This window comes from Pongo abelii, chromosome 4 (genome assembly GCF_028885655.2).
Source record: "Pongo abelii isolate AG06213 chromosome 4, NHGRI_mPonAbe1-v2.0_pri, whole genome shotgun sequence".
NCBI classification, from domain to species: domain Eukaryota; kingdom Metazoa; phylum Chordata; class Mammalia; order Primates; family Hominidae; genus Pongo; species Pongo abelii.
Window position 1 is genome coordinate 146,672 of NC_071989.2, and position 15,632 is coordinate 162,303.

Sequence of the window (15,632 nt, forward strand, 5' to 3'; positions counted from 1 at the left end):
TGGCCCTTGCTTATTCTCTCTCTTGCCTGTACCATGTAAGATGTGTCTTGCTTCTCCTTTGCCTTCTGCCATGATTGTAAGTTTCCTAAGGCCTCCCCAGCCATGCAAAACTGTGAGTTGGTTAAACCTCTTTCCTTTATAAATTACCCAGCGTCAGGTAGTATCTTTACAGCAGTGTGAAAACAGACTAATACATTCACCCAGTGAATTTTTTAGTTCAAATATTGTATTTTTCAGCTGTAAGATTTCCAATGGATTTTAAAATATATTTTCTACATCTCTCCTGAGTTTTCCTCTCCCTTCATAAATTGCAAGCATTTTTCCTTTACCTCATTGAGCACAGTTTTAATGGCTGCTTTGAAGTCCTTGTCTAATAATCCCAACATCTGGGTCATCTCTGGGTCGACCTCTGCTGAGTGTCTTTCCCTGGAGAATAGGTCTCATTTTCTGATTCTTGATGTGTCACATAATTCTGGACATTGTGACTATTCTGTTGGGGAGACTGGATTCTGGTATAGACTCACAGTGTTGTTCTAGTGTGCACGTAACATGGTTAGACTCCAACCGGAAGCTCTGTGTCACCCACAGTGGGTTCAGTTAGATTCTGAGTCTTCCCCATGCATGCACGGTTCAGGGTTGGCCAGAGACTTGGGCAGAGTTTACAACATACCGCGGGGCTTCTTCCACAGCTGCCCCCTTCTGGGAATCTACTTTCACTTTCCAGTGGTGTGGTCACCCCACCCCATCCTCTGTTTCTTCTTTCTTCAGGCCAGAAAGATGCCCATTTTCTTATTGTTTTTATATTTTATTTGTGTTTTTATTTTTTGAGACAAGATCGAGCTGTATTGCTGAGACTGGAGTGCAGTGGTGTGATCACAGCTGCTTGCAGCCTTGACCTCCCCAGGCTTAGGTGATCCTCCCACTTCAGCCTCCTGAGTAGCTGGGTCTACAGGTGTGTGCTAGCACGCTCTGCTAATTTTTGTATTTTGTTTTTTACAGATGGGGGTTTTGTTCTATTGCACAGGCTGGTCTTGAACTCTTGAGCTCAAGTGATCCACCTGCCTTGGCCTCCCAAAGTGCTGGGATCACAGGTGTGAGCCACCATGCCAGCCAGGCCTCTCTCGTTTCCTTTTTTTTTTGAGACAGAGTCTCGTTCTGTGTCGCCAGGCTGGAGTGCAGTGGCATGATCTCGGCTCACAGCAACCTCCGCCTCCTGAGTTCAAGCAATTCTCCTGCCTCAGCCTCCTGAGTAGCTGGGACCGCAGGTGCACACCACCATGCCCAGCTAATTTTTGCATTTTTAGTAGAGACGGGGTTTTACCATGTTGGCCAGGATATTCTCAATCTCCTGACCTCATTATCTGCCCGCCTCGTCCTCCCAAAGTGCTTGTATTACAGGCATGAGCCACCGTGCCCAGCCCCTTTCCTTTCTTTTTCTCCTCTTTTTCTTTTTTTTTTACAAAGTCACCTGCTGTCAAAAGGATGCCTGTTTTCTGTTGGAGCTCAGCCACTCCCACACGCGGGCAGCGCGGCCCTGAGGACGGAGCCACCGTGGGAACTCGCCCCTGCTGGCCCCGCATGCATCAGGTGCCCCAACAGTGAGCCTGACTTGGCTCAGCTGCCAGGGCTTTCGGGAAATTCTCCTTCTATTTTGTCCAGAGTTTGTGGGTTTTATCTGAGAAGGGCCACCTCTGCCACACCAGAAGGAGAACAGCCTTGGCTCATTCTTTCCCTTTTCCTTCCTCCTCTTTCTCCCTTTTTTTTTTTTTTTTTTTTTTGGTTTTTCTTCACTGAGGCCTTTCCTTCATTTCTCTCTTTGCTCCCTTCTTTCCCGTCTTCTCACTTTCATTACTGCCCCCAGACCCGTGCTGTTATCAGTGCCTCCAGCAACGCAGGGGCGATACTCCTTGAGCCAGACTTTCCATCCTCCAAACCCAGGAATGAGCCATTTACAGTGCTTGCCCCCAAGAGATGCATCTGGAGCCATGACCAACGAGTGCCTCTTCTTGGCAGTGTGAGGTCGTGAGCTCCCTGAAGGCCCTGCACAAATTTGTTGACAGCTGCCAGCTGACCGCAGACCTCGACGGCTCCTTTCCCTACAGCCATGGTGACTGGATCTGCTTCCGTCAGGTAGGTTCAACGTGCAGCTGCTGCACATGCCACAGTCTCTGGAGACTTTCTCTCATGTGGATATTTTTACTCGAATTTGAAAAGGGCATCACCATCCCTGATCTCATGCTCATTACAGTCGCCGTTCAGGTCTTCGTGTCTACACATCCATGCCATGGTGCATCCGAGAATGCCGAGCCCGGGTGGGAAGGGCACTGCTGCCCCGGAAGTGTCTGTAGATCTCAGGGATCTTCACATATGGAAGCTTCCCAACCCAAGATCGGTTTAAATGCAGGAACTGGAACTCACAGCTGCTTACTTTAGCATTTAACAGACTGTGTCCTTATAATCTCCTCCCTCTCAACTCACAACAGAGGCTGGAACACTTTGCTGCAAACTGCGAAGAAGCCATCATTTTCCTACAGAATTCATTCTGCTCCCTGAACACCCACAGAACCCCAAGAACAGCCCAGGTGAGTCCTCAGACGTGCAGGTAAGTTCATTTCGTGTGACAGGTAGGTGGGGGCATAAAGCTTTAGCCAAACTTGAAAATAAATACTTGGTTCACCATCATCTGTAGCAGAGATTTTCAAATCCTTTTTCATTTGTAGATCCCTCTTAATTCAGAAAAGGCCATTTCCTCCCCTTTGTCACCAAAAACATCCCACCCTACCCAGAAGGAAAACCGTGCCCCACAGCATTTGATGATATGCAACAGGCATGAGCAGCAACTGCTGCTCTGAATGAGTCATTCCAACAAGACACAGAGGCTTTTGACAGCCCAGCCGTCAGGTCCAGGGACCCAGGGTCTGTGAGTGAGATCTGCATGTCTGTCCCTGGTCTAAATGGCAGGTTCACCTCCTACAGCTGAGCTTTGAGCCCCCTTCTTCTCCTTCCCAGGGATCTTATCCTGGGGCCCACCCTCCCTGGGACAATCCGGACTGTCAGCTGGAGGAGTGGGTATGGTCATGCCACCAGGCCTGCAGCTTGATTTACAGAAATAGGACATTCCTGCCACTGTTGCACTTGGGAGGACCTTGCCCCTTGGAGGAGGAGGTTAAAGGCCTGTTCCTCCCCACCCCGTGCAGGAAGTCACCGAGTTAATTGACCAGCACGAGACGATGATGAAGCTTGTCCTGGAAGACCCACTGCTCGTGTCTCTCAGGCTGGAGGGGGGCACCGTCCTGGCGCGGCTGAGGAGAGAAGAGCTTGGCACAGAAGATAGCCGGTGAGTGCTCATGGGGACCACGCTGGGCCCTGGCCCATTGAGGGAGCTGCTCGGGGGAGTTTGCAGCCAGGAGATGTAGCACTCTGCTCCAAGGAGAGCCCTCTCTGCTTGGTCCAGACCTCCGTTCTGACAGCCATGCTTTGCCTGGGTCAGAGCTTTTCCACATTTACAGGCTCCAAAGATCAAGGAGCCGGCTTCTGGGGATGCTCGGCAGGAGGTGGTCAGAGTGCATCAGAATGAGCTCATTCTTGACCAGTGCTGCCTGGGGAGCTGTGCCCACCCCCAGCAGTCCCTGTCCGTCTCAGCTGCACACAGCCAGTCCCACCTAGGCTGCTCCGCATGGGTCCCCTCCAGGCACCTGCACCCCAGGCCGGCCAGGATGCTGGCAGAACGCGTGCAGCACATCTGTGTCACACCTCGGCTGTGGGCCTCCTCCTGGGGCTCCCGTTGCCTTGTGGCATGAGGGAATGGAAAGAGCAGGGTTTTTATATGGGGTTGTCACCAAGAGCAGATTCCTCAAGGGGCTGCCTGGAAGCCTGAGGACTGCCTTCTCTTCCTCAGGGACACCCTGGAGGCCTCCACAGGCCTGTACGACCGAGTGGATGAGGAGGTGCACAGGCTGGTCCTCGCCTTGAACAATCATCTCCAGCAGCTAGAGCGCCTCCGGGAGCTGGCATCGCTCCTGGAAGGGAATGACCAGGTCAGAGCTGCAGGAGGAGGGCGGCCCGGTCAGCATCCCCTCCAGGCCAGGCTGGCCAAAGCGACCCTCTCACCTTCACACTGTGTCTTTAGGGCCTTGACCTGATTTCCATTTGGAATGAAATTATGTCAGGATAGGGCATGCCTGGCTGCTTGCATAAAAAGAAATAAATTTTATTTTTTACATGAGAGATACTGGATCAGTGGAGAAAAAAATTTGTTTAATCCAGAGGAGGCCAGGGAGAAGAATAATTTCACACTGTGCCTTCTGATGCTACTGGTGTGAGTAGCTGGGTGTATCTTCGGACGCTTTCTCCACGTGCATGTACACACAGTGACCGAGAAGCTGAGGCGAAACCGACACAGGTAGAGAGAGTCTGGGCCAAGGCTGAGGACGGCAGCCTGGGAAACACCTCCAGGTGACCTCAAGAAGTGGCCCTGGAGGCCAGGGAGAGGCTTGAGGTTTTAAAGAAAAGAGGACAAATCAGGAGGGGGTGATGACAGAAGTGGCTTTTCATGAATTCTCTGGGTCACGGAAATGGCATTGGTGGGGGTTGGCCACATGCTGCTGGACTACAGGGTGTGAGTTGTGTCCAGTGTGTGGCGTGGCTGGGGTTATTGATGGCCCTTGGTGGACACACTGCAGAATCTGGGGTCCATATAGCAGTGGCTCTGAAACGATTGCGTAGCTTGTGGGGCACCAGCGAAATGATTGCTTAGCTCAGGGGCGCCGATGACGCTGCTGCCTCACTTCGATGCCCCTCTGGGCCTGACAGTTTAAGGGGTGCACACTCAGATAAAAAGTTTCTTTTCTCACATATAAACTCTTCAAAACTTGCACATTTTTATATAAATCCTTATTATTTTATCAACAACTATTGCTGCGATGAATGTGCAGGTGAAAGAGCCAGCAGCATGGAGAGGCAGCAGTGGGGTGGAGGCGTCCCCAGCCCTCCCGTCTGCTGACAAAGCTCCCCCGGCCTTCAGGTCCATGCGCGTGCCCTCACAGGGGCCTCCAGACAAAGACGTGCAGCAGGGACGCGCGGCACTGTGCACACTCCCGGCCTCCCCACGACTGACCCCAGCTCCCAGATGTTGGCCAGGGGTCCAACTGGTCCAATCCCTGGGGCAGGACCAGGAACCCCACACCAGGCAAGTGGAGTCCAGGCTGAGCTGCAGCCACCGGCCAGTCCAGGCTGTCTCCAGTCTGTGCCGTCTGTCCTGGGGGTCTCTCTATCTCCCCTCCTCCCTGTGCTCTGTCCTGGCTCCATCTCCCCTCCTCCCTCTGCCCATCCTGGGGGTCTCCTCCATCTCCCCTCCTCCCTCTGCCTGTCCTGGGAGTCTCCCCTATCTCCCCTCCTCCCTCTGCCCATCCTGGGGGTCTCCTCCATCTCCTCTCTTCCCTCTGCCTGTCCTGGGAGTCTCCCCTATCTCTCCTCCTCCCTCTGCCCATCCCAGGGGGTCTCCCCTGTCTCCCGTCCTCCCTCTGCCCGTCCTGGGGGTCTCCTCCATCTCCTCTCCTCCCTCTGCCCGTCCTGGGAGTCTCCCCTATCTCCCCATCCTCCCTCTGCCCGTCCTGGGGGTCTCCTCCATCTCCTCTCCTCCCTCTGCCCGTCCTGGGGGTCTCCTCCATCTCCCCTCCTCCCTCTGCCCGTCCTGGGGGTCTCCTCCATCTCCTCTCCTCCCTCTGCCTGTCCTGGGAGTCTCCCCTATCTCCCCTCCTCCCTCTGCCCATCCTGGAGGTCTCCTCCATCTCCCCTCCTCCCTCTGCCTGTCCTGGGAGTCTCCCCTATCTCCCCTCCTCCCTCTGCCCGTTCTGGGGGTCTCCTCCATCTCCTCTCCTCCCTCTGCCCGTCCTGGGGGTCTCCCCTATCTCCCCTCCTCCCTCTGCCCGTTCTGGGGGTCTCCTCCATCTCCCCTCCTCCCTCTGCCTGTCCTGGGAGTCTCCCCTATCTCCCCTCCTCCCTCTGCCCGTTCTGGGGGTCTCCTCCATCTCCCCTCCTCCCTCTGCCCGTCCTGGGGGTCTCCTCCATCTCCTCTCTTCCCTCTGCCTGTCCTGGGAGTCTCCCCTATCTCCCCTTCTCCCTCTGCCCGTCCTGGGGGTCTCCTCCATCTCCCCTCCTCCCTCTGCCTGTCCTGGGGGGTCTCCCCTTCATCTTCACCTCCTCATTTCTACTCCATCCTGGGGTGTCTCCCCCATCTCCCCTCCTCCCTCTGCCCATCCTGGGGGTCTCCCGTATCTCCCCTCCTCCCTCTGCCCATCCTGGGGGTCTCCTCCATCTCCTCTCCTCCCTCTGCCTGTCCTGGGAGTCTCCCCTATCTCCCCTCCTCCCTCTGCCCGTTCTGGGGGTCTCCTCCATCTCTCCTCCCACTGCCCATCTTGGGGCTCTCCCCTATCTCCCCTCCTCCCTCTGCCCATCCCAGGGGGTCTCCCCTGTGTCTCCGTCCTCCCTCTGCCTGTCCTGGGGGGTCTCCCCTTCATCTTCGCCTCCTCATTTCTACTCCATCCTGGAGGGTCTCCCCCATCTCCCCTCCTCCCACTGCCCGTTCTGGGGGTCTCCCCCATGTTCCCCTCCTCCCTCTGCCCATCCTGAAGGGTCTCCCCCATCTCCCCCTCCTCCTGTCCTGGGGGGGTCTCCTTTATCTTCCCCTCCTCGTTCTGCTCCTTCCTGGGGGGTCTCCCCCGTCTCCTCTCCTCCCTCTGCTCTTCCTGGGGTCTCCTCCGTCTCCCTCCCCACTCTGCCCCGTCCTGTGTGATCTCCTATTTCCTGTATCCAAGTCTTCCTCTTTTTTCATTTACTTTGGCGTTTTATGCAGAATAATTTCCAGGACTTCACAGAGAAAGGGATCTTGGGATGAGCATTTTTGAGGCTGTGGTATCTAAAAGCATCCCTACTCCACCTTCACGGCCGGCAGTCACTTTAGTTTCCCTTCGCCAGCTGGAAGGCCCTGCGCCTGTGCTTAGCTTCCGTCCCACTCCCGGCCTTCCGCCTGTGCCCTGCTTCTCGTTGGAAGCTGCAGACTTTCCTGTCGTCCTCAGCGCTCTGGAATCTAAGGGTCGCCCAGGTGCGCTGAGGGCAGGTGTGCCCGAGGGTCGCCCAGGTGCGCTGAGGGCAGGTGTGCCCGAGGGTCGCCCAGGTGCGCTGAGGGCAGGTGTGCCCGAGGGTCGCCCAGGTGCGCTGAGGGCAGGTGTGCCCGAGGGTCGCCCAGGTGCGCTGAGGGCAGGTGTGCCCGAGGGTCGCCCAGGTGCGCTGAGGGCAGGTGTGCTCTTTGTGTCTGCACTGCGCCCCTGTGTTCTGGGAATTCTGTGACACATCCTTTGTGGCGCTCGCGTCCCACAGCTGCGCACTTCCATCTGGTTCTGGAGTTTTCTGTCCTGTTGTCTCGATTTTCCCCACCCCTGGCTGTGTGCTGTCCTTGTAAGGTAGATTTTTCTCAGCTTTACCCTCTAACTCTATTATTGAGTTTTTTGTTTCTGCTCTTGCTTTTTAACTCCATGGGCTTGTTTCTGAACGGTCCCCTCTCCATACTAATCATGATGAGTCTGCACAGCCTGTGGCTTCTGCGGGTTTGTTCTGGCGCCAGAGGCTTTCCTGGCGACTCCTGGTTAGGAAGCCTGTGGCCCACGCATCTTTAGCATTTTCTCCCTGGCGGTCCGATTCTTTTCCTCTAATCCCGGCCTGAAGGGAGGGCCTGACCGTAGCTCAGTGTTCACCTGCCGCACTGCCTGGATCACCCCTACCAGGGAACAGACCCCGGGCCCTGTGGAGCAGGGTGCCCAGCTCCTTCCCTCCCACACTCCCTCACCCTGTCCTGTGGAGTCTCGGGACTTGGCCTCTGCTCTCCTCAGGCCCTGCCACTCCCGCTTCCTTCCCAGCCTCCGGGTTTGTGCCCTGGCTGCTCTCTGCCCACCGTGCTGAGTGTTACGCCTTGGAAGATGCTTGCAGGGCTTTAGTGGTGTCTCAAGAGGACACGTCTCACTCTGCAGTCTTCACCCAGAAACTCCAAGTTGTGACTGGACAGGCGATCCTGCTATGTATAGGTGCACGTCTGTCTCTATATATTTAACCTAAGAAGTGCCTGCACACTATGGGAAAATTAGAAACAAATAGGTTTTTACACACGGGCTGCGGCGTGTGGCGGCCTCGGCACCCTGTGTGTGAGCGTGCGCTGCAAGCTCGGTCCCAGAGCCGTGTTCACACGGCTCCCACACTGATGGCCCTGGGCTCCTCCCCTCTCTGCTGTTAGAAGCTCCCATGTTGAACATCTCTGTGTCTCTGCTTCTTTCACAGCCTGTGGGTGTTGACTCTGGATACATTCCTAGGCTCGGATGGCTGGAGTCAGGCCGTTCGTTTTTGGAGGTTTCCACACATGGGCTGTGGCACTCCAGCCGCACCTGCCTCCCGCCGGCCACCCCATGGGGAGATGGAGCCCCTAAACAGTGTGCCCTCAGATTTTCTATGCGACAGCTGGACATTCTCTTCACACATTTATTATTATTTTTATTTCTGTAGTGAATTACTTGTTCATGCTTTAGACAGTTTTTCTAGGGTTGATCATCACTTCTGTCTATGTTATATGGATCCTTCATGTTCCGCTTGTTTTCCTAGTTTGTCATTTGTCCTCTAGCTTTGCTTATCTTTTAAATAGCCCTTTCACCTTAAGTTATAGAATTATTAGTGTATTTCATCATAGAACCTTTATGACTTGAATTTTTGTATTTAAATCTTGAGACCAATGACAGCCGATCTTTCCGCAAAGTTGGTGGCCAGGCTCCGGCTCTGCGCCACCCCCACTCAGCTATGCCAAAGCCGCACCTGCCCCTTGCCTGGCAGTTCCCAGACTCCGCCTGTGCTCCTAAGAATCAAGATGCTGTGATTTTCTTCTTGACTCTGGCTGTGTTTACAGGCAGCGTATGTGCTGGTCTGTCTCTCCTCTGCTGCATGTCTGGGGTCATTGGGTACCTTCTGATGGTCATGGATCCAGCCAGCTGTTCTCTTCTTCACAACAGGCCTCTCATCTCTGGGCATCTGACCCCTAGTTGCCCCTGGTGTTGCTGTTTAATGACAACATGAAGGGCTTACCTCTGACATTTCCACTGAATCCGGCAGTAAACGCCTCCAAAATAAGAACCTTGGTCTTGTCACCAGGGCGCATAGCCACAGGCGCTCTGTCCAGCAGGGCTCAGCCAGGGTCTCCCCCATCTTTCCCAGGCAGCCTCAAGGGGCCAAGCAGCCACTGGCCCGAAGAATATTTCTGGAATATGCTTACCATATTAACCAGTTTCAAAATGCAAAGTCCTGGATCTATTGTTCAATGATTTTAATGTCCTTTTCCAAACAATGAAAATAGTTTGGAGCTTGAGCCTCAGAGGCCTGTGACCACCTCTCATCAGTCATGTTCATTCACGGGTGGTTACGCAGCCAGGCCATCAGCCCTGCGCAGCGTGTACTCAGGACATGACCAAGACGCATCCCTCCCTCGGTCCTGCTAAATCCTAGAGTGTGACTTCTTTGCATGTTTAAATATAAAATGTTCTTCCCCTGTGTAGATCAAATCATAGTTTGGAAAAGAACTAGAGAAATTCCTCGGTCCTTTGGTGCCTGCTCTCGAGAACGAGAGGCAGCGGCAGGCAGCACTGTGGGCCGTCCGAGCCTTGGTGTCAGTGGCTACATGCAGACCCAGCCCACACCTGGAGATACGAACGTGGAATCACTGGGCTTGTACTGATGCTTTGTTCCTTGGGTACAGCAATCCTACCAGAAAGGACTACAGCTGGCGAAGGAGAACCCGCAACGTACAGAGGAAATGGTCCAGGATTTCAGAAGGGGCCTGAGCGCCGTGGTCAGCCAGGCTGAGTGCGGGGAGGGAGAGCTGGCCAGGTGGACCCACTCGTCCGAGTTGTGCGAGACGGTAAGAGACCCAGTGGGTGTGCGTCCCAGGGATCCCAGCTCCTTAGGCCGTGGACATCTAGCAAGTGCCTCCCCACACAAGCTGGAGTGGGCCAGGCTGTGGGACAGAGGCCGGGCACCTGTGATGGAGCCCCCTGGCCACTGCTCCCACAGCTCTCTGGAGAAGGCTCTGAGCTGACCTGTGAAGCATTCGATATTGTACCAAACAGACCAGCCAAACGAACACACACTTCTCTCTGTGTTTACTGGCTCAGTTAGAAAATTCCACTGATTGCCCAAAACCCCAAACAAGTGCTGCAGCAGACTGCTCGCCTGCGAGCTCCCCCCGGCCCCGGACTGCACGCCTGCGAGCTCCCCCACGACGGGGACTGCCTGCCATTAGGAGCCCAGGCCAGAGGCCTTGGAGCTCACCAGTCAGGACAGCATTCGAGGGGTCATGGGGTGGCCAGAGCAGGGTAGAGCCGTCTGCCCCGTCATACCTTTCTCAGCTCACAGGATGTGGCATAACTGATCTACACAATGTCTTCACATGGTCCTAGGACTTCCCCCATGGTGTCCTCTGGCGTGGCAAACAGACCCCGTGGGGTCAGACACAGCCCACCTGCCCTTCGGTTGAACCCGACCACAGCCCCCACTGGGTGGCGGGGCTGCCTCCTGCTCTGCTCTCTGGTCCCCTGGTCCCTGACTAGGGGACCCTAGTCCCTGCTGACCTGGGGAACAGCAGGGCCTGAGCTGGCTCCAGGGCAGCCCCTCCTCCACTGCACTGAGCAGAGCCCTCCTTGTCCCACAGGTGAGCAGCTGGATGGGGCCCCTGGACCCGGAGGCTTCTGCCTCCTCACTCCTGGCTGAGTGTTTGAGGAGCTGTCACCAGGAGGCTACCTCGGTGGCTGCAGAGGCCTTCCCCGGGGCAGGTGTGGCAGTGCTGAAGCCTCATGCCCTGGGGAGACTGTGGGCATCACAGCAAGACCTGTGGCTGCAGTACCCCCAGACCCGGCTCCGTCTGGAAGAGGCCCTTTCTAAGGCCGCCTCAGACCCCAGCTTACCGCCCCTTGCCCAGAGCCCCCCAAAGCATGAGCGTGCCCAGGAGGCCATGAGGAGGCCCCATAAGCCACCCTCAGTCCCCAGCACAGACAGTGAGGGTGGCGCCTGGGAACCTGCCCAACCACTGTCCAGCCTCCCTGGACGAGCACTTCTGTGTGGACAGGACGGGGAGCCCCTGGGCCCAGGGCTGTGTGCTCCGTGGGACCCACTGTCCCCCCTCGGGGGCCTTCCAGGGGCAGGGGCCACCACGGCCCACCTGGAGGACAGCTCTGCCTGCTCCTCTGAGCCCATCCAGACCCTGGCCAGCCGCCCCAGGAAACATCCCCAGAAGAAAATGATAAAGAAAACGCAAAGTTTCGAGATACCTCAGCCCGACAGTGGCCCCAGGGACTCCTGCCAGCCAGACCATACCGGTGTCTTCAGCAAGGGCCTGGAGGTAACCAGCACTGTAGCCACAGAGAAGAAGCTCCTGCTGCGGCAGCGTGCCAGGAGCCCCCCGGTCACTCGGAGCCGGAGTCTGTCCTCCCCCTCGGGTCTCCACCCTGCTGAGGAGGATGGGAGGCAGCAGGTGAGCAGGTGAGGTGGACGTCCCCCTCCTCTCGTCCTAGCAGTCCTTGGGGATCTAGAAACCCAAAGCCATTTCGGCATTAAACTCTCTTCTGCAAAGTAGAAAGTAAATCCACAGACATCCCTCTTGGTCCACCTGCCCGGTCCAAGAAGAAACACAATTTTAAACTAGATATGAGTTACCTGCCCCCATGTTTGGAAGGGACCACTGAAAACTGCCTGGATGGTGTGTGGTAACCTGCACACACTCACTCTGATGGTTAAGTAACTGTGCGACCAACTCTAGTTATTCTCAGCCCACTTACAGAAAATTACAAGCAGCAAATCAACCCCCAATACCAAGAAGAGTTACCTTAAAAATAACTTTTAAAAAGTCTCTAAGTGTTAGGGGTAAGAAGGTGCACCCATGTGTCATTGCCCCACTGAAGAGGACCCCTTCTCACTTGTCGAGCCTGCAAAGGACACGTCCACTCATTGGTAAGGGTGGGTGCACTCGGCCCCTGCCTAGGCCGGATGCCGTCTGAACCTCCATCTTCCACCCATGTGGTACTGGTCGTGAGGTCTAGAGGTGGAGAATTTCGTGAGATGCTTTGCTCATTTGGTTGGCTTCTGTGTCTTGGGCCAGCAATCCCCAACCTTTTTGCCACCAGGGACAGGATTCATGGAAGACAATTTTTCCACAGACCACAGGGCTTGGGGGGATGGTTTTGGGATGAAACTGCTCCACTTCAGCTCACCAGGCATTAGTTAGATTCTCATAAGGAGCATGAAACCTAGATCCCTCGCATGTGCAGTAGTGTTTGTGCTTCTCCAAGACTCTAATGCTGCCACTGATCTGACAGGAGGCGGAGCTCACACAGTAATGCTGTGACGGGGGCGGAGCTCACACAGTAATGCTCTGACGGGGGCGGAGCTCACACAGTAATGCTCTGATGGGGGCGGAGCTCACAGTAATGATGTGACAGGAGGCGGAGCTCACATAGTAATGCTCTGACGGGGGCGGAGCTCACACAGTAATGATGTGACAGGAGGCGGAGCTCACATAGTAATGCTCTGACGGGGGCGGAGCTCACAGTAATGCTCTGACGGGCGGAGCTCACTAATGTGACAGGGGGCGGAGCTCACACATGCTGTGACAGGAGGCGGAGTTCACACAGTAATGCTCTGACGGGGGCGGAGCTCACACAGTAATGCTCTGACAGGAGGCGGAGCTCACACAGTAATGCTCTGGCAGGAGGCGGAGCTCACACAGTAATGCTCGGACAGGAGGCGGAGCTCACACAGTAATGCTCTGACGGGGCGGAGCTCACACAGTAATGCTCTGACGGGGCGGAGCTCACACAGTAATGCTCTGACAGGGGGCGGAGCTCACACTGTAATGCTCTGGCAGGGGGCGGAGCTCACACGGTAATGCTCTGGCAGGGGGCGGAGCTCACACGGTAATGCTCTGACAGGAGGCGGAGCTCACACGGTAATGCTCTGACAGGAGGCGGAGCTCACAGAGTAATGCTCTGACAGGAGGCGGAGCTCACAGAGTAATGCTCTGACAGGAGGCGGAGCTCACAGAGTAATGCTCTGACAGGAGGCGGAGCTCACAGAGTAATGCTCTGACAGGAGGCGGAGCTCACACTGTAATGCTCTGACAGGAGGCGGAGCTCACAGTAATGCTCTGACAGGGGGCGGAGCTCACAGAGTAATGCTCTGACAGGAGGCGGAGCTCACAGAGTAATGCTCTGACAGGAGGCGGAGCTCACAGAGTAATGCTCTGACAGGAGGCGGAGCTCACAGAGTAATGCTCTGACAGGAGGCGGAGCTCACAGAGTAATGCTCTGACAGGAGGCGGAGCTCACACAGTGCTCTGACGGGGCGGAGCTCACAGAGTAGTGCTCTGACAGGGGGCGGAGCTCACAGAGTAGTGCTCTGGCAGGAGGCGGAGCTCACAGAGTAGTGCTCTGGCAGGAGGCGGAGCTCACACAGTAGTGCTCTGGCAGGAGGCGGAGCTCACACAGTAGTGCTCTGGCAGGAGGCGGAGCTCACACAGTAATGCTCTGGCAGGAGGCGGAGCTCACAGTAATGCTCTGGCAGGGGGCGGAGCTCACACAGTAATGCTCTGGCAGGGGGCGGAGCTCACACAGTAATGCTCTGACGGGGCGGAGCTCACACTGTAATGCTCTGACGGGGCGGAGCTCACACAGTAATGCTCTGGCAGGAGGCGGAGCTCACACAGTAATGCTCTGGCAGGGGGCGGAGCTCACACAGTAATGCTCTGACAGGGGGCGGAGCTCACACTGTAATGCTCTGACAGGGGGCGGAGCTCACACAGTAATGCTCTCACAGGAGGCGGAGCTCACACAGTAATGCTCTCACAGGAGGCGGAGCTCACACAGTAATGCTCTCACAGGAGGCGGAGCTCACACAGTAATGCTCTGACAGGAGGCGGAGCTCACACAGTAATGCTCTGACGGGGCGGAGCTCACACAGTAATGCTCTGGCAGGGGGCGGAGCTCACAGAGTAGTGCTCTGACGGGGCGGAGCTCACAGAGTAGTGCTCTGACAGGAGGCGGAGCTCACAGAGTAGTGCTCTGACAGGAGGCGGAGCTCACAGAGTAGTGCTCTGACAGGAGGCGGAGCTCACAGAGTAGTGCTCTGACAGGAGGCGGAGCTCACAGAGTAGTGCTCTGACAGGAGGCGGAGCTCACAGAGTAGTGCTCTGACAGGAGGCGGAGCTCACAGAGTAATGCTCTGACAGGAGGCGGAGCTCACAGTAATGCTCTGACAGGGGGCGGAGCTCACAGAGTAATGCTCTGACAGGGGGCGGAGCTCACAGAGTAATGCTCTGACAGGGGGCGGAGCTCACAGAGTAATGCTCTGACAGGAGGCGGAGCTCACAGAGTAATGCTCTGACAGGAGGCGGAGCTCACAGAGTAATGCTCTGACAGGAGGCGGAGCTCACAGAGTAATGCTCTGACAGGAGGCGGAGCTCACAGAGTAATGCTCTGACAGGAGGCGGAGCTCACAGAGTAGTGCTCTGACAGGAGGCGGAGCTCACAGAGTAGTGCTCTGACAGGGGGCGGAGCTCACAGAGTAGTGCTCTGACAGGGGGCGGAGCTCACAGAGTAGTGCTCTGACAGGGGGCGGAGCTCACACAGTAGTGCTCTGACGGGGCGGAGCTCACACAGTAGTGCTCTGACAGGAGGCGGAGCTCACACAGTAGTGCTCTGGCAGGAGGCGGAGCTCACACAGTAGTGCTCTGGCAGGGGGCGGAGCTCACACAGTAGTGCTCTGGCAGGGGGCGGAGCTCACAGTAATGCTCTGACAGGGGGCGGAGCTCACACAGTAATGCTCTGACAGGAGGCGGAGCTCACACAGTAATGCTCTGACAGGAGGCGGAGCTCACACAGTAATGCTCTGACAGGAGGCGGAGCTCACACAGTAATGCTCTGGCAGGGGGCGGAGCTCACACAGTAATGCTCTGGCAGGGGGCGGAGCTCACACAGTAATGCTCTGACGGGGCGGAGCTCACACAGTAATGCTCTGGCAGGAGGCGGAGCTCACACAGTAATGCTCTGACAGGAGGCGGAGCTCACAGAGTAATGCTCTGACGGGGCGGAGCTCACAGAGTAATGCTCTGGCAGGGGGCGGAGCTCACAGAGTAGTGCTCTGGCAGGGGGCGGAGCTCACAGAGTAGTGCTCTGACAGGAGGCGGAGCTCACAGAGTAGTGCTCTGACAGGAGGCGGAGCTCACAGAGTAGTGCTCTGACAGGAGGCGGAGCTCACAGAGTAGTGCTCTGACAGGAGGCGGAGCTCACAGAGTAATGCTCTGACAGGGGGCGGAGCTCACAGTAATGCTCTGACAGGGGGCGGAGCTCACAGAGTAATGCTCTGACAGGGGGCGGAGCTCACAGAGTAATGCTCTGACAGGGGGCGGAGCTCACAGAGTAATGCTCTGACAGGAGGCGGAGCTCACAGAGTAATGCTCTGACAGGAGGCGGAGCTCACAGAGTAATGCTCTGACAGGAGGCGGAGCTCACAGAGTAGTGCTCTGACAGGAGGCGGAGCTCACAGAGTAGTGCTCT

The 15,632-nt window shown here is 56.3% G+C and overlaps 1 protein-coding gene across 1 annotated transcript in view; it reads left to right on the plus strand.

The window, feature by feature from the left end:
• PLEKHG4B (pleckstrin homology and RhoGEF domain containing G4B) overlaps window positions 1-15,632 on the plus strand; it is a 101,256-nt gene that overhangs the window by 63,652 nt on the left and 21,972 nt on the right. Inside the window, exons 8-13 of the mRNA XM_054555305.2 lie at window positions 2,014-2,130; window positions 2,484-2,582; window positions 3,198-3,337; window positions 3,899-4,037; window positions 9,788-9,949; window positions 10,739-11,565. Of these exons, the coding sequence (XP_054411280.1) occupies window positions 2,014-2,130; window positions 2,484-2,582; window positions 3,198-3,337; window positions 3,899-4,037; window positions 9,788-9,949; window positions 10,739-11,565 (1,484 nt within the window). The remainder of the gene's footprint in view (window positions 1-2,013; window positions 2,131-2,483; window positions 2,583-3,197; window positions 3,338-3,898; window positions 4,038-9,787; window positions 9,950-10,738; window positions 11,566-15,632) is intronic.